The following is a 26,290-nucleotide window of genomic DNA, read 5'->3' on the forward strand; positions in this document are numbered from 1 at the left end:
TTCTCTGTGTAGCCCTGGCTGTCCTGGAACTCACTCTGTAGACCAGGCTGGCCTCGAACTCAGAAATCCGCCTGCCTCTGCCTCCCAAGTGCTTGAACGCCCAGCTTGAACACATTCTTGACACGCGGCAAGCACTTTACCCATTAAACCTCTCCTCAGCCTATAGTTTCTTGGTTTTCTAGAGAAATAGTTTCCAAAATGAGAATTTATATGCTCATTAAAGAATATATAAGATGATCCAGTAGTGTATAGAAAAAGAATGCTGAAATATTTGTTTGGTATAAATTCTAGAAAAATTAACACACCTTTTTAAAATTATTATTAAATTTTCCTTATTTTTTTGTTTGTGCTATGGTGAAATTGTGGAAGTCTGAGGACAATTTATAGAAGTTGTCCACCCTATGCATTCCAGGGATCAAAGCCAGACTTGCAAGCATGGTGTGAGGTCAGGTCCATTACTATCTCCCGGCCTTTGTGACATTTTTAAAATGTATTTTTATTATTGTGTATGTGGGTGTTTTTCCTTCCTGTGCATCACATGCATGACTGTTGCCTGTGGAGGCCAGAAGAGGGCATCCTGTTCCTTAGAATTAGAGTTACAGACTATTGTGAGCTATAGTGTGTCTCGTGTTGGTGGGGAATTGAACCTGGATCCTCAGAAAGAGCAGCAGATGCTCTGAAGCTGTGACCCATCTCTCCAGCCCTCCTGTTTTGCACTTTGGAGATAGGGTTGTATTATGTAGCTTTGGCTGCCTGTCACTCTGTGTAACCCAGGTTTGCCTCTTAACTCTTGGAAATCTCTTGCCTCAGCTTCTCAAATGCTGGGATTACCAATGTGTGCTTCCATGTTTGTTGAATCTTAATATTTTATGCAGTCTGATTATATATGTATACATATTGGGGGTAAATGCTCAAAATTTACACTGAAGTTTATTAATAAAATTTTGATCACTGCCCCTTTCTGCTACATTTTAGCATAACATTCTACTAATGTATAATATCTCTACTAATGTATAATATCTCTACTAATGTATAATATCTCTACTAATGTATAATATCTCTACTAATGTATAATATCNATATCTCTACTAATGTATAATATCTCTACTAATGTATAATATCTCTACTAATGTATAATATCTCTACTAATGTATAATATCTCTACTAATGTATACTATCTCTGGGATAGGTAGAGGTTGGATATCCCTTGCCTAAAATGGTCAGGACCAGAAGCATTCTGTTTTTGCTTTTAGATGGTTGGTTATTGCAGCTTTGGGTTGAGCTCAGTCAGACCTCATAGTTGCTGACCAAGTACTCTGCTGTTCATCAGTACTTCAAGCCTAGATTTGCTAGTGTTTTCATGTAAATAATATGAGCATCTGAATATATAATATGATCTAAGGATCATGTTAATTCTCAGAATGTTTTACAGTTTGGCCATCTGGATACTTAAAGTTAGATACACTCTCTTCTTTGTTTTTTGAGGACAGGGTCTCATGTAGCCTTTGAATTTGTTATGTGTCTGAGGATAACCTTGAACTCATAGGCCTGCCCTCACCTAAGCACTGGGTTTACAGGCATGTGCTACCATGTCCAGCTTTCAGTCTGTTATTTTATAGATGAAGAAAGCAAGGTCTAGTGGTGGTCACGAGCTTGTCAGGGTACAGTGGACTGCTGGCTTCACTCAACTGCTGAGTTCTTGAACTTCTCCCTTTGTTGTTGTGTTTTGGTTTTTCGAGACAGGGTTTCACTGTAACCCTGGCTGTCTGGACTTGATTTGTAGACTAGGCTAGGCTGCCCTTGAACTCACAGAGATCCACCTCCCAAGTGCGGGGATTAAAGGTGTGGACCACCACTGTCTGCCGTCTTCTTTTTAAAAGTCTGAGACTGGTTTTGCTAAAATTTAACTTTAAGAAAATATCTGCTGTGGTTTACATAAGCATTCACAGGGTTTTCTGGTTCCGAGTTTAGTAATGAGGTCTGTCAACTTTACTTCTAAAAGATCCTTTTTTTAAAAAGACCCATAAGCCATTTTCTCTTCCAAAAGACTATACTGTCCACTGTGGATAGAGTTGGACATTATGGCTCCTTTTCCCCACTTCTCAGAGCCAGGTCATCATAGAGAATAGGAAAGCAGGGAGCTTTTTTAGAGCAGTGTAACAAGTCCACACATTCTGGCCTCCTGATACTATTTAGTTATGAGAATGGTTTTTGGGAGCTGCTGTTTTATCCTCTGGAAATGGATAATAGTGGAGTGAGAATGTGATGTGGTAGACAGTTTAATTCTAGAAGTGGAAAAATATCTCATCTACTCTTACCTTACCATGATAACAGTGACTTACTTTATGACCAGTAATGGAATAACTTTCCTTATTTCTTTTTTTCTTTTCTTTTTTTTTTTTTTTTTTTGGTTTTTTCGAGACAGGGTTTCTCTGTATAGTCCTGGCTGTCCTGGAACTCACTTTGTAGACCAGGCTGGCCTTGAACTCAAAAATCCGCCTGCCTCTGCCTCCCTAGTGCTGGGATTAAAGACATGTGCCACCACGCCCGGCTACTTTCCTTATTTCTTAGGACTTTTACATAGTCTAGCTTTTAAACTATAGATTCAGAGTGGGGAAATTACTAAGACGCTAAAGAATATAGTGACTATTGAGAGACAAAGCCAAGAGCTGTGTGGGAAATATTTTATCAGAATACATATCTACATGGGGTGGGAGAGATCACTCAGGTTAAACACTCAACTTACAGAGGACCATTTCCAGGGGATTCAGTAGCAGCATCTGACCTTCTCAGGCACCAGGCACATACATGGTGCACATACATACATACATACATACAGGCAAAAAAAACCTCATACATTAGTCTTTATTTAAAATGACATATCAAAGAGAAAAGCAGTTTGTGGTGGCTCACAGCTGTTATCCAAGCCCTGGGGAATCTGAGGCAGAAGAGTCCCCTGTGAATTTGAGGCCAGCCTGAGGTATAAAGTGAGACCCTGTCTCAAATAAGAAGTGAAAGGTAGAAGATAGTCTCTCCAGACATGGCTCCTGTTCCTGCCCTTTCACACCTTGTATTGTGCTGTGCTTCATCATTGCTCCTCAGCTGCTGGCTCAGATTCAGTGCTGGGGTTTCTTTTTGTTTTGTTTTGTTTTTGGTGGTGGTGGTTTTGTTTTTGCAGTATTTCTGCTTCCCTATGGTGGCCTGCTTCAGTAGTTTTGGACAGTTGTCTCTGCAGAGAACAATTTTTTTCTTTTTTCTTTTTCTTTTCTAATGAAACAGCATAGGTTTTAGTGAAGGAGAGAAGTAGAGAACAGATAAGGATGGGATCCTATGGTAATTGTTAGGGAAATGAAAGGGCTGTTGAAAGACTGGAGGATGGTGCCTGGGCACTTAGTCTTGGATCATAATCATACTTTGTCTTCTACCACTGCCTTTTGTTCAAGACACTGAAAGGGCTAAACAAAACTCTGGCCTGAATCGTATTATTCTTCGCTCTGTGGAGTTTGCTAGAGGTGGCAATAAGGCCTTGGATAGGGTGGGAGAGTTATAATAGCATTAAAGAAATAAGACATGCTCCCTGTTTCTAGTTAGGGCTTCACTACACAGGTAAGTCTGGTGAAAATGAGTAGAGCTCATTGAAGTGATGTTTGCTACTGTGTAAGGTGAGCTGAGATGGTTCAATGGGAATTCTCTTTTATACACCTTGTATGGCCAATCTGGCAGACAAAAATCTGCCTGCCTGTGTCTCCTAAGTCGGGGCTCAAGGTTATTTCTTAATGGTAAGATACTCCTGGGTTCAAATTCCATCTTTGCTTATAATTTTTTTCTTGTTTTTTTTTTTAAACAGGGTTTCTTTGTGTAGCCCTCCCCAGCTGTCCTAGAACTCCCTTTGTAGACCAGGCTGGCCTTGAGCTCACAGAGATCTACCTGATTCTGCTTCCCCTGAGTGCTGATACCAAAGATGTGGATCACTACTACCTGGCTCTGCTTATAATATTTGCTTGACACTATGTATCTGAGTGACCAAAGATCAGGATTTTTTCCAATAGCTTGATCCTTCTCCTATTGATCTGTATGTGAAATGAGATCAGAATCTTGACTCGTGTGTCCATTTTGTGAAAACAAATGCTTCGCTGAGTGTGTGGACACACGTCCCTTCCCTACAGTGGGTTCTTATTTTTAGGGCCGTGATAACTAGCTCTGTGTTCATTTGAGGTTCTTAGCTAGCAGCATGTTATTAGATATATGCCTGCTGTTTGAAGCTTTAGTTCCTTCCTTTCTCTCCTCAGTAAAAGAAAGTAAAGAGATGCCGGTTGCCCTCCTGCTTTATGGAATTACGTCCAGAGAAGCCAGGGTCTGGGCTTTATTAGCTGAATAGTCTTGTTAAGTGTACACAAAACAATTTGTTCTTATGAAATGGTAAAGTCTATGAACTGTTAAATCTCCTAGTCTATTTTATTGACTTTCCCAGGGGCTTTTCTAATTAATTTATTTTCTTCTTCTTCCCAAATCCAGGCTGGCGACCATATTTAAGATGTCCAATAAGCGGCCCAACCGGACAGATGGGAGAACAGATTTAGCTAATGGTAAGGGGGTGAAAACAGGTAGAACTCTCTTTACTATTAGCTGAGGTCTCTCACCTTCCCTGAGGGAGAGTGGAGACCTGAATTTTAGTGGGACAAAGGAGATCTTTGTGTGTTGAGTATGGGAAGGTACACAGGAATCATCTTGGATTGCCTACCACTTTTGCGACTTCAAATTTTATCTGATTATTTTCAGAAAATCAATACAGAGATAAATTTCTTTTCTTTAAAAATTTTTTTTTCTAATGCGTGTGTTTATTTTGCCTTCATGTATGTCTGTGTATCACTTTCATGCCTGGTGCCTGCAGAGGCCAGAATAGGGCATTAGATTCCTTGGAACTGGAGTTACAGACAGCTGTGAGCCATCATGTGGGTGCTGGGAAGTGAATCTGGGTCCTCTGAAAGAGCGGCCCATGCTCTTAACTACTGGGCCATCTCTCGAGTCCCAGAGATATATTTCTAAAAGGTCAAGTGGTTTGGATTTTTAAAAGTCTGTTTACAGACAGGCAGACTTTTGAAATACTAAGAAGAAAAGTAAGGTGGAGGGAGTTTTGGGGGAAGTTGAGGTTCCTCTGTTAAGTGAGAGGTCTGTTTCTATGTTAGATAATAGTTCCAGAGAATGATAAGAAATGAAGTTACTGTCTGGGGTGTAGCCTCTAGTGCCAAAAAGGCAGACAGAGCACTAGAATCGGGTCATCTTCCATCCCTCTATACTGGGCTTAGTTAAAAGGGACAGGATTCTAAAGAAATTTGAGAGGGGAGAGAGAGAGAGAGAGAGAGAGAGAGAGAAAGAACACATGTATGTACATGTGTGTACATGTATATACATGTGCAATGCACACACACACATTCTGATGATCAAACCTTGGACATGACAGGCAGCTACTCTGCTACAGGTCTGTGTCTCTAGCTCTAAGGTATATTTTTGAAGTGCAGCCTGTCCATTAGCTACATTGGGGTTGGCAAACTAGTTTTCAAACCCTAACCTGCCTGCCACTTGGTTTTGAAAAAAGTTTTATTGGGGCACTTGCTGCCTAAGTTTGAGAACTAGAGATTAGAATCTGTGTAGAGACCAGGTGGGCATGATGGACAACTGTAATTACAGTCTCAGAAAGTGGAGACTGGAGAGAGTCCGAGTCAGCAAGCTTGCTGCATTAACTGGATCAACAAGCTCTGCTTCAGTTAGGTGGAAAGTGATTGGGTAAGACTCCTGATGTCAACATGTTCACATGTTTGTGACCCTCTGTCATATACTCAGATGTACACACTACACACATCTATGTAAAAAAAGATTCACTAAAACATAATCATACCCATTTATGAACTGTCTTTTGAATTACTTTTGTGCAAATGCGAGTAAGTAATTTATGACGGTGCTAAATGATTTTCAGCACTTAAAATTTTTACCCTCTGGACTAGTACAGAAAAAAATTGCCAGATTTTGAGCTAGATCTTGGTCAGTGACCCCTGGGCCCCCTTTAAGCTTGGGGTACACTCTGCCCCTTATATTATGTGCTGCCACCTTCAAGTCTGTAGTTGTTAGTCACAACTCTTTAAATTTAATATTGCACTTACATATTATTCAGTGTCATGCTACTGTGGTACTTTAGTAGAATCAGGTTCTGTCTTCTATCCTGTGGGTCTGGAAGCTCAAAATTTGTGTTGTCAGGCTTAGTGACAAGTGCCTTTACCTGCTGGGCCATCTTGCTGGCCCTCGTTAATCATAATTTTAACAGTCAATTCAGGAGTTTGGAGGTTTTACTTTTGCTTGCATCTAGGGCTTTGTTACATGTTGTGTGCTGGGGCATGTAACCCAGAACCTTGTCCATAGTAAAGGTGCTCTACCATTAAGCTGTACCCTCATGTGGTGGTTTTATCCCCTCTTACTACCCCGAAGCTTAGGCCCCATTGCACTTAAATACATCTATTATACTTTCTCAGCATATCTGCTTCTTAAGTTCAGATTTCTGTGGGTCTTCCCCACACACATACTTCCACATTCTAGCCCAGTTTTTATACTATTGTGCTCTTGGTGGGTTTTTTTGTGTTGTTCAGCCTTCTCTTATTACTTCAAACAAAACACTTCTATCTCTTTTCTGTATTGGGCTTTGCCTCAGAGTTCATTGAAAAGAGGTTTTATTTCTTCAACAAACTTCACAGATGAATGCTGAAACCAGACAACCAGACAGTTTAATGATTCAAATTAAACATTAGACCTGGACTCAAGTAGCTTATACTAGAGCAGCACATTGGTTTGCCTTCCTCTAGTGAGTTTCCTTGTAGCAGATAAAATTGATACTCAACTGAGCAAAGGAGACAGCAGTAAGCAGTGGTGGTTTAAAACCCTTTCTTCCTCCTTTTACCAAAACCTTGACCGCAGGTTGGAAACTGTGCTTGTAATGGATATAAACATTGCTCAAGTGCTCATTGCATGATTTCTTTGCTAGATGACAGTGCAGCATTTAATTGTAAGCATTGAAAGTCACCCAGTTATGTAACTGCCAAGATAGCAGTCCCAGACTACAGAGCTTCTTACGAACCACTTAAGAGTAGCCCTGCTTTTTATCAGCTTCATGTGTGTTTCCTGATTGGACCATTTGATCACTCAATAGAGACTGAAAATATGTGTCTAAATTGTATGAAAATTTTAAAATAGGGTTGGGCATGTATCTTCAGTGGTAGAGCTCTTCCAAGCAAGTACAAGGCATTGTTTGATCCCTGACATCATGGAAGAAAAGAAAAAGATTATTTTTAGTAAACTACGTTTAGTGAGTCGTGCTTGTAATCCTAACAGTTGAGAAGGTAGAACGGGAGAATTTTTGTGAGTTTGAGGCTAGTGTGGGCCATATAATGAGACCCTATCTAAAACAAGCAAATTGAAGTTAAGTTAAAATATATTTGCTAGAAAGGGTTTGAGAACCTGTGTAAGTGATCATAATGACCAGCTTAAAATCCTTCAAGTCTCCTTTTTCTGCATTTTAAGAACCGATAGATTGACTAGTAACACAGCTCAGTGGGTAAGGTTGTTTGCCACCTGGCTGATGACGGAGATTGATTCTGGAAACCCACATGGTAGAAGAGAGAACTCATTCAAGTTCTCTTATGGCCACATGTTCACTGTGGCACATATACACCCAATAAATAAATGCCATAGTAATTAAAAAAAAAAAAATCTTTCTGGAAGAAAGCAGTTAAGTGGCAGGAGGTCAGTGCGTTCCTGACATGGAAAGTGGTAGAGACCAGTATGCTCTCTTGTCATTTACTTACTGTCTTTCAAACAAAAGGATGGTGTGGCAGCTTTTTTAGTTTTGTTTTTTTTTGTGAGACTTGGTTTTGTGTGTGTGTGAGTGTGTGAGTGTGTGCGTGTGCGTAGATGTGACTGGCCTTGAACTTGGGGTAATCTTCCTGTCTCTGCCTTCTGAGTATGGGAATTACCAGTGTGCACCTCCATGCCTAGTGCCTGTGTAGCTTTGATCTTTTATCTAAATCAAAGAAACCAAGATTTCCACTTAGAAGTTCCCCCAGTCTCCTTTTTTTCCCAGGCTGGCCTTGAACTTGCTGAAGATGACTTTGAACTCTTGCATCTTCCTGCCTCTGTCAGCCAAGTGCTTGGGTTATAGGCATGGATCAGCGTGCCTGGCTAAAATCACTCTTTCTAAGCATTTGCAAAGGAAACACATTTACTAGAATTTGTTTCTTGGTCTTTAGTGCAGCTTTTTTAGACCAAGGTGGAAAGTCCTTCTGATTCCTGTCCTAATTGTTTTTCCTTATTTTTCCTGCATCTGTCCTAATGCTCAGGAAGTCTGTCCAGCAGTCCAGAGGAGATGTCTGGAGCTGAAGAGGGGAGGGAGACATCCTCAGGGATTGAAGTAGAGGCATCAGACCTGAGTCTGAGCTTGACTGGGGATGACGGTGGCCCCAACCGCACCAGCACAGAAAGTCGTGGCACAGACACAGAGAGCTCAGGTGAAGAAAAGGACTCTGACAGCATGGAGGACACGGGCCATTATTCCATCAACGACGAAAGCCGAGGTCATGGCCACTCAGACGAAGAGGACGAGGAACAACCTCGGCACCGTGGACAGCGCAAACGGGCCAGCCGTGACCAGGACTCATCAGATGATGAGCGAGCCCTGGAAGACTGGGTATCTTCAGAGACGACAGCCTTACCCCGACCTCGCTGGCAAGCCCTTCCTGCGCTTCGGGAGAGGGAACTGGGTTCCAGTGCCCGCTTCGTGTACGAGGCTTGTGGAGCTAGAGTCTTTGTACAGCGTTTCCGTCTGCAGCATGGGCTTGAGGGCCACACAGGTTGTGTCAATACCTTGCACTTTAACCAGCGTGGCACCTGGCTGGCCAGCGGCAGTGATGACCTGAAGGTGGTAGTGTGGGATTGGGTGCGGCGGCAGCCAGTACTGGACTTTGAGAGTGGCCACAAAAGTAATGTCTTCCAGGTAAGGCATAGAGACTGAGAAAAATCAAACATGAGGTAAAAAATTGCTGTCTAGAGCAGAAGATAGTAGCAAGTTGTGGTTGGAATGAGGTATTGGGACTTGCTCCAGCTTTGACTCCGTAGTAATATACTGAGACCATGGCAGCCGTTTGTTTCCTTGCATGGAAGGACTTTTATTAAGCTGAATATGGACAAGATACTTGAAACTCCTAAAGGTGTGTCAGTATAGGACAGTGTAGGGGAGCACAAGCTCCTGAACCGACTGCTCAGTCCTCAGTGCTCAGTCCTCAGCTCCTGGCCCTGGGAGCGTGGACAGAGCTTGTAGCACAACATGTCAGCGTGTGCATGGACTGGGAGTATAGCTCAGTGGTGCAGCACACGCTGAGACTCTGGGATTCTTTCCCAGTACTGTAAAAGAAAAAGAAAACAAAGGAAGCTAAGCCCATAGATTCATTCCTGGCATTTAATTACATTTGATAAGATTTGGCTAATAATGATCATCTTATGGAGTTACTACACCTCGGTCCCATATTCCATACTGATATCTATCCCCTCATCCATAAGAATGATCTTTTTTCTTTGTTCAACATTCTTTCCAGGTTTCTCTCCTTTGGTGGCAAGTTTAGATTTGTCTGATAGATAACAGTTGTCCTTGTTTATTTCTTGCTTTCCCCCCTGTAAGGCATAATTACAGTTTACCATAGTGTTGAATAGTGCAGTGCTCATCCTTCCAGAGCCGTCTGGAATGCACTTTTATGTCACAGTGATTTCCTTTCTCTTCCTTCTACGTGTGGGAGGATTTGGGCTTAAGAATCTGTGCGCAGAGCAGGAAAGGCACATCCAGTTATACTCAGGAAGAAGGTGACACAGGGTCGTCACACAGTTTCTCTTAGACTCACCTCTAATTTCTTTTGTGTTTCCCTCTTTCATTCCTAATACTCCAGGCCAAGTTCCTTCCTAACAGTGGTGACTCCACCCTGGCTATGTGTGCCCGGGATGGGCAGGTCCGAGTCGCAGAACTGTCTGCTACACAGTGCTGCAAGAACACCAAGCGTGTGGCCCAGCACAAGGGGGCATCCCACAAGGTGAGGAGACTTTGTTTCCAGGACGCTGAGCCCAGGTCCTCTGGCTCTCGGCCGCTGCTTTCCCTCCCCTTTCCTTCCTGTCATGTCCCCTTGGGTATGCTCACCTGCCTTCCTTAAGTCAGCCCTAGGTTATTGAGAAGGGAGGAAAAACACTGTAAAAAATGCTGCTGCCCTAATGTTCCAGAGAAACAAACATTTAAAGAGACCCTCAGCTCCTATATGTACAATACTTGGTTGATTATCCCTAGCCCCTGGCTGGGTGTGCTGGCTTATACCTGTAATCCTAGTACTTGAAAAGTTGAGGCAGGATTTCTAGACTGCCTTAAACCCCAAAATAAAAATAAACCTCACCTCAAGCTAGAGTCATGGTTAGTTCAGAGATCTTTGAGTTCCTGTGTCTTTTTTTTTTTTTTTTTTTTTTTGGCTTTTTTCGAGACTCAGAAATCCGCCTGCCTCTGCCTCCCAAGTGCAGGATTAAAGGCGTGCACCACCACACTTAGCTTCCTGTGTCTTTTTTTAAACTCCTGAAATTCACTCTGATTGTTTTTAGATCATTTTAGTGGTTCCAAGGTGCTGCTGGTTAGATCCTCGCATGTGGAAACACCCGATTTACCTGCCCACAACTAGTAGCCTAAAAATAGTAAAGTTATTAGAAGTTGTATTTAGAGCTGTGACTGTAGAATGGGTAGTCAGGACAGTGGCCAGTGAGGTGTTAAGAGTGGTCCATGTCAGGACAGACATCATAGTGTCCGTGCATGCAAAGGAAGGCTTAAAAAAACAGAAAAAAATACCCATTTCTTTGATTTTTTTTTTTTTTTTCTCCCTAACTTCTTTGATTTTTAAGTCTAGTTCCGACCTACTAGGCAGCACATTTTTAGAGTTAAGATATAGGGACTGAAAAAGAGAAAAACTTCTATATTATTTGTCTCCACTTTTCAAGGTATGGATTTTATTTTAGAATGAACTCTCTTTATTTTATTTTTTTTAAAGATTTATTTATTTATTATATGTGAGTACACTGTAGCTGTCTTCAGACACTCCAGAAGATGGTGTGAGCCACCATGTGGTTGCTGGGATTTGAACTCTGCACCTTTGGAAGAGCAGTTGGGTGCTCTTACCCGCTGAGCCATCTCACCAGCCCCTCTCTTTATTTTCTAAAGAGAGGGTATCTATAGTCCTTGGCTATCCTGGAACTCACTTTGAAGACCAGGCTGGCCTTGAACTTAGAGATCCACCTGCCTCTAGAGTGCTGGGATTAAATCACCACTGCCCAGTTTAGAGTGACTTCTCAATAGTTGATGTTTTGGGGACCGATTCCTTTGGGACTTGGTTAAAATAGCAGATTACCTGTCCTTTGACCTGTATAGAATAAATGAGCTATCAATTCACATAGTAAGAGTGAGTGAAACTTAAATTATTTTTCTTATGATTTTGTAACAAAGTAAAGAAGTTGGGCATCTCACTTGCTCAGACTGTTTCCTGAGGTATAGTCTCACTGTGTGGGTTAGGCTGCTCTTGAACTTAGATCCTCCTGCCTCAGCTTCCGATCTGAGATTAAAGGTATGTTGCCTACCTTGCCCAGCCTACAAAGGCATTTTAATTGCTTCCCTTCTTAGAAGTAAGTGAATGAACTAGATTCCGTCTTAAGTTTTAGAAGCCAGATCCTTTCCCTTTCTCCCCTTCAGTTGGCCCTTGAACCAGACTCTCCCTGCACGTTCCTGTCAGCTGGTGAAGATGCAGTTGTCTTCACCATTGACCTGAGACAAGATCGGCCAGCTTCGTAAGTGTAGCCATAATACCTTCTTTTGTTTAAGGTTTGTTTTATTTATATATTTACTCTTAGCCAAAAGGCCTAGAAATGATGACTTAGTTTATCTTAAATTTTGCGTATGTGTGTGTCTGTATGGGGATATGTACACATGAGTGTAGGTGTTCACAGAGGCCAGAGGCATCTGATCTCTAGAAGCTAGAGTTGCAGGTGATTAAGAGCCAGCCACCCAGCATGAGTGCTGAGAACCAAACTCAGCAAGAAGAGTTCTCTGCAAGAAGAGTGTGCTCTTAACCTCTGTGCCATCTTTCTAGCCCATAGTCATGCTTTCTTTACAGAACTGTGTTCATTGACTTTGAAACATGCATGGTAATATCAAATGCTTAGGTTCGCCAAAGTAGAGATAGAGACAGCTTAAGGTTTTGGAGAGTCCTTGCTTCCTGTGTCGGTTACATGGCAGTAAAATGTTAATGTGCCTTTATTTCTCAGAGAAAGCTCAATTTTTATAGGTAGACTTTAATAATTTGATGATCTTATGTTCTTCATTTGCTTAGTTACCCACCATTCAACTTACCAGAAGAAGCACGGTTCTCTACAATCTACCTTAGAGACACGGTCCTATATATTTCATAGGTAGTTAAATCACGTACAAAAAAATAAAGATAAATCTTAAAAATAAGATTGATAATGCAGTAGGTTATTTTTTTTATACTATAAATTTTTTGTACATGGAAGCCCCATTTTCACTGTGTAATGCCATAGAGAACAAAGCACCTTTTTTATTTACTATTTGTGCATGTGTGTGTGCATGTGTGTGGAGGTCAGAGCTTTGTAGAGTTAGTTTTCTCTTCCCACCTTTCTGTGGGTTCTGGGGATTGAACTCTGGTCACCAGGCTTGTACAGCAAGTGCCTTGACCCACCGAGCCATCTCTCTGGTTGAAAGAGCAAGAATCTTGTGTGGATCCAGGCATGTCAAGTCTCAACCCAGCCATTACTGGTTAAGTTACCTTGTGTAATCTGAATTTCAGCATCTTTGGCTATAGCTCCCTCTTTCTAGAAGTCCTATCAATATATACATTGTCTGTTTTCATTTGTGTTGGTTTGACAGCAGTTACATCTCAAGAAACTCAAATAATGAAAAACATGTGGACAAGACAAAACAAAAATGTTCCCTATGTATTTTTCCCCAATTTCCTAGCTATTAATAGCCATTGTTAGTAACTTTGAATACCTTTCCAGTTACTTTTGAATATAGGTGTGCGTGTGTGTTAGAGAGAGAGAGAGAGAGAGAGAGAGAGAGAGAGAGAGAGAGAGAGAGAGAGAGAGAGACTTTTTCCTCTTCATGACTGCTTTTTAATGATCTTTTTTTTTTTTTTTTGGTTTTTCGAGACAGGGTTTCTCTGTATAGCTCTGGCTGTCCTGGAACTCACTTGGTAGACCAGGCTGGCCTCGAACTCAGAAATCCGCCTGCCTCTGCCTCCCGAGTGCTGGGATTAAAGGCCTGCGCCACCACGCCCGGCCAATGATCTCTATTTTTAAGATTAAGGTCTCATGTAGCCCAGGCTTTCTCACAGTGTATTCAAGGATGACTTGAATTCCTGATGATCCTATGTTTGCCTCGCATGTGCTAGGATTAAAGATGTGCATCACCATGCCTGCCATCTATATTCTTTTAATGGAAAGCTGTGTATATTTTAACATCAGAATCTCATGTCCTGAACAGTTGTAGGTTGGAGTGATGACTTTGACCATGTAGAGAAAATACTAAAGTTATTTCTTCACCAGGAAGTTTGTGATGGTGCTTGTCTTTTCTTGTTTCCATTTTCATTATTCCTTAATGAATAAAAGCTTAAAAGACAAAAGTTGAAGTCAGGCTGTTGCTGTCTTTCCTATAAGCTTATTAATCGTCATGATATCATATATGACAAATTGACACTTAGGTCTAGGAGAAGGTCTATAGAATCCCTCTTGCTGTGGGCTGAGTTATGGCTGTTAGCTAAATCCTTATCACCAAGGTTTTGAGGGTGCCTATGCCATGAAGGTCGTCAGAAGCCCGTCTCTCTGTGTCAGAAGCCAGTCGTGTTGAAGTGCTCTCCATTTGCACATAGCCACCCTAATTAATCTATCCTCTCCTAATTTGCCTCACATAAGGAGGATAGGATGCTGTTTTCTTTAGAATTGTGTTCTAGAAAGCAGTTGCTCATTTTCCAGTGTGTATATGTCTTTTTTGTATTTAAATTACATGTATTTGTGTGTGTGCATGCACAACACCCATGTGCAGATCACACATTGGTTTGAGGGAATTGGTTCTTTTCTTCTACCTTGTGACTCCCAAGGATCAAACTCAGGTCATCAGGCTTACCTTTACCAACTGAGTCACTGTTCTGTAACCAGTTTTTAAGAACAGTCATCTTTGTTTGCTTATTTATATGAACAACATTTGTGCTGAGGTGTGCACGTGAAGTCAGGACAGTGTGAAGGAGTCTGCTCTCCTCCTTCCTTGGCTTGAACTCGGGTGGGAAACATGGCAGTGAGCCCACTCACCACAGAGCTGTTTGCCAGCTTGCCAGCTTAGTTTTTTGAGATGGCTTCACTGAATTCGGAACTCACCAAATTGGCAAGACTAACTGGCTAGCAGGCTTTTGGGATCATCCTCTGCCTGCCTCCACAGCAGTGGGGTTAGAGGTGCACATCTCCATGTCAAGCCTTTTATGTGACAGCTGTGGCTCTGACTCAGGTGCTTATTTTAGAAAGGCAGACACTTCATTAACCCCAAAGCCAGGCTTTCACCAACTTCTTTAATTTTTTTTCCCCTAAAACTTGGAGGATAGCCTCCACTATCCCAGACTATATTGTGAGCTCTCCCAGCTCACTATAGCTGGAATTCTTCTTCCAGCACTCCCTGCATCTCTAGGTGCTTGGTTAACTAAGGCACAAAACACTCACTCCCATGGACATTTTTAAATTTTACTTTATTATGTGTATGGATATTTGCCTGCATGTCTGTCTGTGTACCACATATGTACAGTGCCCAGGGAGGCCAGAAAGGACATTATATTCCCCAGAACTGGAGTTACAGACGGTGTGGTGGGCCACCTTGTTGTTGCTGGTAATCCAGTTCAGGTCCTCTGGCAGAGCCAGTGCTCTTGACCCCTGAGCCCTCCAGCTCCAGCTTTCACACATTGTACAAAATGATGGATTTTTATTGCATATAGCGTGGTTTGTTATTGTCACCTCTAGATTCTTCTCTTATCCCCTAAAACATCATCCTTTTCCTTATACTCTTCCTCATCTTTCTTTCTTCCTTTTGTTTGTGTGTGTGTGTGTGTGTTTTGTGTGTGTGTGTGTGTGTTTTTTTTTGTTTTTTTTCTTGAGACAGGGTTTCTCTGTGTAGCCCTGGCTGTCCTGGAACTCACTCTGTAGACTGGGCTGGCCTCGAACTCAGAAATCTGCCTGCCTCTGCCTCCCGAGTGCTGGGATTAAAGGCGTGCGCCACCACTGCCTGGCTTCCTTTTGTTTTTTAAGATTTTATTTATTATATATATGTGAGTATACTGTAGCTGTCTTCAGACACATCAGAAGATGGCATTGGATCCCATTACAGATGGTTGTGAGCCAGTGGTTGCTGGGAATTGAACTCAGGACCTCTGAAAGAGTAGTCAGTACTCTTAACCCCTGAGCCATCTCTCCAGCCCTCTATTTCTTCTCTTTTTTAAAAAGACAAGTCTTGTGTAATCTTGGCTGGTCATTAGTTCTTTAGATAGCAGAAGATGACTTCAGCTCCAGCTCTTCCTGCCTGTTTTCTGGATCACAGCCATGTGCCACCTGTGCAGATGAGGTGGCGCTAGGACTGAAGTCGTGGCTATGCTTCGGGTGAGACTAAGTGCTAGGATCACAGACATGGCACTGTGGCAGCCTCTTCTCGTTCCTGTTGTACTTCTCTCCCCCCTTCCCTGCGTGGGAGAAAGCATGCAGGGTGTCTTTATGACTCTGGCTCAATTACTTACCAGCCTATGCTCTTCAGACAACACTGGAACATTTCTTCACGTTTTCTCCCTGTCCTCAGAATAGCATAGTGCATTTTCTTGTTTTGTAGTTCAGAATAGAACAAAAACAAAAGCACCTTTTGGGGGGGGGGGGCTAGAATTTGATTTCTTACTAGCCATGTCTGTATTTGTCTCTGTTGATTTTTTTTGTTTTGTTTTCCACTTTTCATCACCATCTTGGATCTTTTAGGTGTTTTTTGTTGTTGTTGTTTATTTATTTATTTATTTATTTTTGGTGGTGGTGTTTGTTTTTGTTTTTGAGACATTTCTCTGTAGCTTAGGCTGGCCTTGAAGTCACTGTAGCCCATGCTGGCCCTGAATTCAGATAGTGAATCTCTTGAGTGTTGTGATTATACATTTGAGCTGCCGTGCTGAGCTCCATCCATCTGAGTCTTTTGGAGGATATAATAACTATATGCTTTTTTCTACTTTTGAAAGGAAACTAGTTGTGACAAAAGAGAAGGAGAAGAAAGTGGGGCTGTATACAATCTACGTGAACCCTGCCAATACCCACCAGTTTGCAGTGGGTGGACGAGATCAGTATGTAAGGTGAGTTCAACAGTCTTTTGTATGTTGGAGCTTGAGACTTATGATACATTGTCTATTGCCAGATGCTCCCCAGTGCTAAGTTAGAAAATTGTAGGAATTCATTAACTACTGTGTTGAACTTTTTAACCTTTTGGGAATGCTGATGCACCTTCTGAGACATTCTGTTCCCTATTACAACTATCTGAGGAGTGTTATGGTGTACAGATTATCGTTTTCAAAAATTAATCTATTTTATGTGCATGAATGTTTTGTTTGCATATGTGTAACTGGGTGCCATGTTCATGAGTGGCGTTTGAGGAAGCCAGAAGAGAACATTAGAGCTAGTGTCATCTTTCTTTCTTTTTTGGGCGGTGGGGGTTGGGGGGGTTGTTCAAGACAGGGTTTCTCTGTGTAGCCATGGCTGTCCTGGAACTCATTCTTTAGACCAGGCTGGCCTCAAACTCAGAAATCTGCCTGCCTATGTCTCCCAAGTGCTGGGATTAAAGACATGTACCACCACTGCTCAGCTATTGTCATCTTTTGAGTCCTGGGATTATCATGTTTTAAAGAAATTATCACATTTTAAAGAATGATAAAATTGTCCCAAATAGTGGCTAAGACATAAACCCATATGTGCCTTCCACTATTTTCCTATATAAATTAACATTGTATTAGCAATCTTTTCAGATAATTTTAAATTAAATGTTGTATTAATCTGTGTGGGTATGATACAGTAGATAAGGGTATGTTAGCGTGCGTGTGGGAGTCAGAAGACAATGCTGGAGTCAGCTCTGACCTTAACACTGTTACAGGACTCAAACTCATTAGCAGCAAGTGTGTTTACCCCGTTAATCATCTTGACAGCTCCTTACTAGCAGTTTTGAACAGTGGTTGGATTTAGAAGGACTTTGCCTTGGGAACACTCTGTAACTGAGGAAGTTTGCTTCTGTTGTTCTGAACCACGGTTCTATCTGTAGTAATATCTGTTACCATGAACATCTGTTTTTAACCCTGGCTATTGAGACACCCTCAGGGAAAACAGACATCATCCTTTCAGTCCCCACTGCACCAGTTGTTTTCCTTCTGACCTGCATTCTGCATTCCCTAGCTCGCCAGCTGCTGTATTTCAACTACATTTCTTTGGGATTGTGGGTTTGAAAAAGGAGGGATGGCATGATTAGAAAAAATGATGCTTGCTTTTTCTGTTCTGGTAGTGGAAATTCTTCTTTTGTAATGAAAGCACTTTTTTTATTTTGTTTTGTTTTTAATATGGAACGCTTCATGAATTTGCATGTCATCCTTGTGCAGGGGCCATGCTAGTCTTCTCTGTATCTTTCCAATTTTAGTATATGTGCTGCCGAAGCAAGCACGGAAGCACGCTTTTTTAACTATTGTGAAATTATTTGCATATGGCTTACCTTGTTCAAGAGTTCTGGACAATTTGTTTCTTTTATTTAATAATCTTTAGCAATATTTTATGTGTTTATATTATATGAGTCTTTTGCCTGAATGTATATGTGTACATCATGGGTGTGCCTGGCACTCTCAGAGGCTATAAGAGAGCTTGTGAACTACCATGTGGGTCCTAGGAGCTCTTAGCCGCCAGCACAAATTTTTGGCCCCTTACTCTTTTTATATACGATGTCATTGATCAAAAAGGCAAACTTTCTGGGTTATACTCCATACATTCACTGATCGTCTAGTTGGAATTTTTTTTTTCCTTGAAAAAATAGATTGCTTGAAAAGTCTCTGTCATGAAGAATTTAACCACGGGGATCAGGATGTTTAAAGAGGAATGGATAAGTTGGCTGCTTTGACTTACTTGAAGATCTTAATAAAGATCCAGTGCCCTATTCTACAGCTTATAATTTCCCAAGGTTAAAAGCAAGGCTGAGAATTGTTTTTGTCATTTTAGTGCAAAAAGGAGTAAAATACTCAGATCTTTTCTTTTATTAACTTTAGTGTTTTTCGTCCCTGTCCATTTGTGCATCCCTAGTATCTTAGCAGAAGGCAGCCTGCTTACTTGACAGGAGTACATATGCATTTGTGCCACGGTGATTCTGTACGAGCAGAGTTCTTTTGGTACCCAGATCTTCTCTGATGTTATATTCATCTCAGCTTCTCCAACACTTCTTTAGTTTAGCTTACTGAATGGTGTTGGAATATCTTATTTTCTGGTACAAATTTGAAAACATTTATACCAAATATTTCATTTGGTATAATAACACCATTGCTTTTACTACTGACCTAAAAATGTTTACAGTTTTCTTTCAAGAAAGAAGCAAAGAATACAGAGAAATAGCCTGTTTAACCTCAAGACTTCACATAATTATTGCTGTATTTTATTTTAGAATTGTGAAAAAGCATTTGAATGCAGGTTTAAGGAGACAGATTTTTTTTTATCTGAAGCCAAAGCAGACAAAAAGAAAAGAAATTTGCAAATAGAAAAAAATGCAATTAGCAAATAGAGGCATTCTGAGTGTGAGTTCCAACGATGAAACTATATAGGTTGACTTAAGAGTTTGGAGGAGCACAGGTTAGAGCCGTTGTCCACTGTGGCTGAATCCCTGGATTGGATCCCTACCACAAGAAAGAAGAGAGTATCAGGGGTGAGCCCTTTGATGGTGAGTTGGTAGTTAGTTGTTGTCTTGTAAATTTACCGCTGTAAGATTTGGGATAGGCCTTGGTTCATAAGGTGCAGTTGGTAGATAGTGCTCCTATCCTTAGATTAAGAGTAACACATCGGAAGAACATCAGAGTAAGGTCAGATAGGGGTAAGGGGTCCAGGGTAACAAGTCAGAGGTTGCCTGAAAGCTTACAGAGAGAGCTGCATATAGGTGTTTGGAAGGATGCTAGGGAGATGGTTTAGTTGATAAAGGACTTGAGTTTAAATCCTCAGCTCTCCCATAGAAATAGGTGGGCATTGTGGCAGACACCTGTGATCCTAGCACTGGATGGGCAGAGACAGTCAGATCCCTGGGTCATGCTGTCTAAACTGGCAAGCCCCATGTTCAGAAAATACTTGGAAAATTTGTATTCATCTTTTTAATATCACTATCCTATACAGGGCCTGGTAAACTGTGCTGACCTTTTTATTTTTCTTTTGTTTTTTCTTTAAACAAAGTTTTACGGACTGGAGAGATGGCTCAGCGCTTAAGAGCACTGATTGCTCTTCCAGAGGTCCTGAGTTCAATTCCCAGCAACCACATGGTGGCTCACAACCATCTGTAATGGGGTCCAATGCCTTCTTCTGGTGTGTCTGAAGATAGCAACAGTCTACTCAAATAAATAAATCAAAACAAAACAAAACAACAAAAAAAAAAAAACCACAAAGTTTTACAACCTAGTGGTTAGAATGAAATGCCACCCCCCCCCATTTTTGTTTGTTTGTTTGTTTTTTGTTGTTGTTGTTGTTTTGAGACAGGATTTCTCTCTGTAGCCCTGGCTACTGGAACTCACTCTGTAGACCAGGTAGGTCTCAAACTCAGAAATCCACCTGCCTCTGCCTCCCAAGTGCTGGGATTAAAGGCGTGTGCCACCACTGCCTAAAATGCCACCTTTTTAGAGGACCACACCCATGTTGGGTAGCTCACAAGTATCTGTAATTCCAGCTCTGGGATCCAGTGCCCTGGCCACTGTGGACATCTGCACCAGTTTCCTCATCCCACATCCAGGTTTCACATATGCAGAATCAAAGATCCTGTTTCAAAAGTACGGTTTTACTGGAACTTAGCCATGACTAATCATAATGATTCACATATTCATTCACCAGCATGTCAGTGTTCTAGTGACAGAGTTCAGCTAGGATGCCTGATGGCCTGCCAGGCTTTTATGTCCTGTTGATCAGTTTGCCAGCTCCTAGTCTGGCATCCTATTTTATGATTGGAGGGAAAAAGAAAGAAAGATATGAGTATCCTTTACAAAACGAAGAACAAAGAGTATTAGATACTAAGGAATAAAAAATAGTCCATACAGCACAGACCACCCCATGGGCCTTGAGTATTTACATAGAGCACAGACCTCCCCTTGGGCCTTGAGTATTTACATACAGCACAGACCACCCCATGGGCCTTGAGTATTTACCTACAGCACAGACTACCCCATGGGCCTTGAGTGTTTACATACAGCGCAGACCACCCCATGGGCCTTGAGTGTTTACATACAGCACAGACCACCCCATGGGCCTTGAGTGTTTACATACAGCACAGACCACCCCATGGGCCTTGAGTATTTACATACAGCGCAGACCACCCCTTGGGCCTTGAGTGTTTACATACAGCGCAGACCACCCCATGGGCCTTGAGTATTTACATACAGTGCAGACCACCCCATGGGCCTTGAGTGTTTACATACAGCGCAGACCACCCCATGGGCCTTGAGTGTGTAGTACTTTTCACTGCTTTGCTGACTTACTGAACTTGGTGTGATGTGGTAGTGGTGGTTTATTTTGTTTTGACAGGGTCTCACTGTTGTCCTGACTGGAAGGCTCTTCCTGTCTTTACCTCCTGAGTTCTGACATTAAAGGCATGTGCTGCAATGCCTGGCTATTTACTGAACTTTTTAAATGGGTTAGTGGCATTTGAGCTCTATTGATCTATATTTTTTTAAAAGAGCTGTTGGTTTCCCGGGTGGTGGTGGCACACGCCTTTAATTCCAGCATTTGGGAGGCAGGTAGATTTCTGAGTTTGAGGCCAACCTGGTCTACAAAGTGAGTTTCAGGACAGCCAGGGCTATACAGAGAAACCCTGTCTCAAAAAAACAAAACAAAACAAAAAACAAAAAACTGATGATTTAAACTTAGTAAGAGGAAAAAAATTGGCAGTTGATAAACTTACTTAGGAGTAATGTGGCTATTTTCCTGAGTATTCTTTTTATGCAGACTGTTTAGATATTGATATATCGATTCATTTATTTAGCATCTATGGTGTAGGAAACTATGTAAGGTATATGTAACTTACACAGTATTATTCAAGTGACTAATTAATTGAATTCACGCCAAACTAAACCACACTGGAAAACATTTCACTATGTTGTAGCTTTTGTTACTATACAGAAGGTATTAAAGACAGTTGGGTAATTAGTATTTGAGATAAAAAGAACAATATAGGGAGAGGTATGGCAGTAAGTGATACCAGTGTGTGCTGCAGGAAACATGGAAGAGGCAGTGTCTTCTGTAGCGTAGGCTAGCCTTGTGCTCTGTGTAGTTGTTGCTCGCTATAAACTCTTACTCCTGCCTTTATGTCCCCAGTGCTGGGATTGGAAGTGTGGGCCACCATAGCTTGATCATAGATTTGTTATTGCCTTTGGCTTGTTAGGTGTGTAATGTGTAGGGTCTTAAGGAAGCTGTAGGCAGCCGTCCTAAGAAGTTTGGTTTGGTTTTCCAGTAAAGTGTTCAGAAATTTAGTAAAGAGATTTAAGGACATGACATTTTGCATTTTGGATACAATTCTGATGGCAACATGAGCAGGAAAATCAGAAGAAATATCATAGTAGTTGTCTTAGGGTTTTGCTGCTGTGAACAGACACCATGACCAAGGCAAGTCTTATTAAAAAAAACAAAACAAAAAACAACAATAACAAAAAAAAATATTTAATTGGAGCTGACTTACAGGTTCAGAGGTTCAGTCCATTATCATCAAGGTGGGAGCATGGCAGTATCCAGGCAGGCATGGCACAGGCAGAGCTGAGAGTTCTACATCTTCATCCAAAGGCNGCTAGTGGAAGACTGACTTCCAGGCAACTGGGGTGAGAGTCTTAAGCCCACACCCACAGTGACACACCAATTCCAACCAGGTCACACCTATTCCAACAAGGCCACACCTCCAAATGGTGCCACTCCCTGGTGCAAGAATATATGAACCATCACAGTAGTGTAGACAGAATATGATGGAGGGAAGTGGGAAGAGCAGATACAACCAAAACAGCATACCCAAGGAGAGGAGCTGGAAAGAAGTAAATTAGTTATAGAGGACAGAAAATGCTCAAGGAGGGGTGGGAGGTAAACATGATAGAAAACACATTGAATACATATATGAAATTGTCAAAATCCATAAAAATAAGCATCTTAATGAAAGAGATTGTGCATGAAGCAGCTGGTGTCTGGTTTGGCGGTTTGTGTTAAGGATAGTGTCATTGACAGAGACTGAAGGGACAGAGATAGATTTAGAAAAGGTTTCATTTTGGAAGGAAAATGAGTTTGCTTTTGGACAGCCTATACAGTATCTGTTAAGTAGATGTAAGTCTGCCGGGCGTGGTGGCGCACACCTTTAATCCCAGCACTTGGGAGACTTAGGCAGGCGGATTTCTGAGTTTGAGGCCAGCCTGGTCTACAAACTGAGTTCCAGGACAGCCAGGGCTATACAGAGAAACCCTGTCTCAAAAAATCAATCAATCAATCAATCAATCAATCAATCAAAAAACCAAAAACTAGTATATTGTTTTTTGTTTTTCTGGGCCTTTTTATTCAATGTTTTGATGGTGTTGATTACAGATAACTTCAGGAGATTGGCGGTTTATTGATAGTTTTTGTGGCTTATGAGAGAGAAAATTATCCAAAAAAAAAGTTAAAGGAAGACAGGAAGGAGCAATGACTCAGCCATTATGAACATTTCTTCTAGAGGACCTGGGTCCAGTTTGTCATACCCACATGGCAGCTCATAACTATCTCTTACTCCAGTTTCAGGAGATCTGGTACCCTCTTCTGACCTTTGCTGCACTACACCTATACATGTGATGCACACATATACACCTGCAGGCAAAACACTCACAAAAAATAAAAATAAATCTTAAAAAACCTATTGCCTTATATAAAGTATGACCTCTGTCCATGAGTAATAAGTGCTTGGGATAAGTAACATACATATAAAAAGTATAATATTAGTTGCTTCAGTGAGAATGAGCTCTAGATGGAGCATAAGGAGAGATATTTCAGCCCATAAAGTGCCCAGCTCTCAGACACGGAGCCTGAGTTTGATCCCAGAACACACTTAACCATGTGGAGACTGATCTTGTAGATAGAGTTGGAGAGGGAGGCACAGGAGGACCCTGGGGCTTACTTGCCAGCCAGTCTAGTCTAACTGTTGAGCTCCGGGGCACTGAGAAACCCTGATGGCAAAGGATGTGGAAGATATCTAGATAAGGTAGAGTTTGAAAATGGATTGGAGAGGGAAAAGCCTTTGTCTCACAACTCTGCAGGGGATCGCTCTGTGAGTTTGGACACTGTGATTGCTTCTTTCATTATAGGATTTATGACCAGAGAAAAATTGATGAGAATGAGAACAACGGAGTCCTGAAAAAATTCTGTCCTCACCACTTGGTAAGATTCATGAAGGGCAATGGCTCCTGGCCTCCCTGACCTCATCCTGAGCTGCTTTCAAACTTACTGGCCATAATGTGAAGAGATTTTAACCAGACAGATTTTAATCCTGGCTTCTCACTTAAAAAGTTGTATGATTTTAGGCAGTCAGTTGGCCTTTATTAGTCTAATGTTCTCAGCAACAAAATGGAGACTTGCACCATCATGTGGCCTAATGAGATAATGCAGCTGAAATGGCTAGCACCCAGAAGAGAACAACACAGGGCCTCAGTAAGACTCTGCTATTAAGGTGGATATGTTTCCTCAGTTACCTACTTCACTCTCACTCGCTCACCCCTCCCCCTACCTCTTTCTTTCTATTTATCTCTGTCTGTCTCTGGGAAAAGATATAGGGGATTTTCTATAAAAACCTATTCCCAAAGGTGGTATAACAAATGGGGTGGTGGTGGGGGTATCAGTTGGTATCTGCTCCTTATTGCAGGTGAACAGTGAGTCCAAAGCAAACATCACCTGTCTTGTGTACAGCCACGACGGCACAGGTATGTGTGCAGTGCCTAGCTCCTAGGCTGGCGTGCTTCCTCTGTCTAGGGAGCTGCTGAGCCAGTGAGGCATGTGCCCTCCAGTGCTCACCACTGTACTATAGCTCCAAGTGGAACAGCTGGGAATAGTTGCTGATGGTGAGCATGTAGTGGGAGACTATTGCAGACGACCCTTGGAAATGCGGCCAGTGATGGTTCCCAGGCTTGTCCTTACACCTTTGATTCATTAGTGAGTTAAAGGGTGTGATCTCCTCAGTGTTCCACTACCTCTGGGCTGCTAATGTGTTCACTGTAGACCTTACATGCCTGCTGTTCCAAACTAAGTAAGATGGATGCTGTATCTCAAACCGCATCCTAGACACTCTCCCATTCCCCCAAATCTCTTGGTCCCTGCACTTTTCAGCCTTTGCCTTCATTGCTGTGTTCTTGTTCTTGGCAGAGCTCCTGGCCAGTTACAATGATGAAGACATTTACCTTTTCAACTCTTCTCACAGTGATGGGGCCCAGTATATTAAGAGATATAAAGGTCATAGAAATAATGCTACAGGTCAGTCTACCTTCCTATGTTTCTGTGACCCAAGTCACGGTGACAACCCACATTGTCTTATTTCTCCATTGTGTAAGTGGGAACTACCTAAGCAGACTGCCTGTGTTACCTTGGGCAGTGAGAAGTTGTCCCTAGTTGGGCTGGGATTTTCTTTTGTTCGGTGTGATTCAAGTGTGCTCAGTACCATCTGCACTGCAGTGATGTTGCCACCAGTTGCTTTAAGCATGAAGCTAGATGTGTTTGTTTTCTGTAATTTCAAGTACTGTAGAGTAGGCACAGAAGCCCTTTTAAAAAGCCACAGAAAGCTGCAGTGCTGAATTACATATAATGTGGGTAAGAGTATATCTTTAGAGGGAGAGAAGGGAATGATTCTTTTGAATAAAGCAAAGTAGGAGGAATAGTGGTAACATCTGGCCTGTTTCCAGTGAAGTTTAGCTTTTGAGTTCTGTGTCTGGGTCTCAAACATTGGGGCTCTCTAGACCCACTTCAGTCTTTTAATAAAAGAGCACTGATGCCTGCCTCCTCCCACACACATTGTATTTAATTGGTGCTGGGTGAAGCTGGAGCATTGGGATTTTTTTAAAGTATCCTAACTGGTTCTAATGTAGAGAAGGGAAAGAAATCCTGCCCTTTGTTGGTACCACTCCTCTCAGCTGCGTGTCATCACTTGATCTGGAACCACTAGTAACCTTTACTACCTCTCTTGAACAGGTAAGAAGGAAAGTGGGGCAGGGTCTGTATTTGGATTTCATTACGTGGGCAAGCAGAAGGAAAAGTGTCGGTGTTGTGACTGGTATGTGGAACTGGCTTTAATAGCTGGACTCCTGTCATTGACAGATTCTAAAGGCTTAGATGCTTTCACTTGGTTCTGCAGTGACTTGTTGTTCATGTGCTTTTGGTGCCACATACATTTGTCAGTCTCAGATCAGCTGATGACTGAGTATCAATAACATCCATACCAAGGAAGCTGAAGAGATGGCCCAGCAGTTAAGAGCACTGACTGCCCTTCCAAAGAACTCGGGTTCAGTACCCAGCACCCACATGGCAGCACACAATTGTCTGTAATTCCAATTCCAGAGGCTCTGACACCCTCACAGAGACATACATGCTGGCAGAACAGCAGTGTACATAAAATAAAAAATAAATTATTTTAAAACATTAAAAAATATAAATAAAAATACATACCAAGGATAATCTTAGGGCCCAGGGTGGGCAGAGCTGAAGTTACAGATAAGCTATTATTTTGAGGCCTATACCTGGTAAAGTATAAATGAATAGGACTGTTCCCCAGGGACAGCAGACTCCTGCAGCTGATAGAGCACTTTGAGAGAATGCAAAGACTGTGGAACTGGTGTGATTCTAATCATTGTCTATCACACATACACTCTCTTGTTTTATAGCAATGAAAAGAAGTATTTGGTATTCCGCT

The 26,290-nt window shown here is 41.8% G+C and overlaps 1 protein-coding gene and 1 non-coding gene across 3 annotated transcripts in view; one reads left to right on the plus strand and one right to left on the minus strand.

Annotated features, from left to right (window-relative positions):
* The window catches only part of Dcaf8 (DDB1 and CUL4 associated factor 8), a 45,916-nt gene that overhangs the window by 12,570 nt on the left and 7,056 nt on the right, over positions 1-26,290 (plus strand). For both annotated transcript variants that reach the window (XM_021197938.2, XM_021197939.2), the window contains exons 3-10: positions 4,516-4,586; positions 8,382-9,034; positions 9,978-10,118; positions 11,804-11,898; positions 16,371-16,481; positions 23,703-23,775; positions 24,257-24,314; positions 24,754-24,861. In XM_021197938.2, the coding sequence (XP_021053597.1) occupies positions 4,535-4,586; positions 8,382-9,034; positions 9,978-10,118; positions 11,804-11,898; positions 16,371-16,481; positions 23,703-23,775; positions 24,257-24,314; positions 24,754-24,861 (1,291 nt within the window). In that variant the 5' untranslated portion in view covers positions 4,516-4,534. The remainder of the gene's footprint in view (positions 1-4,515; positions 4,587-8,381; positions 9,035-9,977; positions 10,119-11,803; positions 11,899-16,370; positions 16,482-23,702; positions 23,776-24,256; positions 24,315-24,753; positions 24,862-26,290) is intronic.
* On the minus strand, positions 17,724-17,830 carry LOC115064220. The gene has a single exon (XR_003844044.1). It is a non-coding gene; the product is annotated as a U6 spliceosomal RNA (small nuclear RNA).

This window comes from Mus pahari, chromosome 5, assembly GCF_900095145.1.
Source record: "Mus pahari chromosome 5, PAHARI_EIJ_v1.1, whole genome shotgun sequence".
In the NCBI taxonomy this organism is placed as follows: Eukaryota; Metazoa; Chordata; class Mammalia; order Rodentia; family Muridae; genus Mus; species Mus pahari.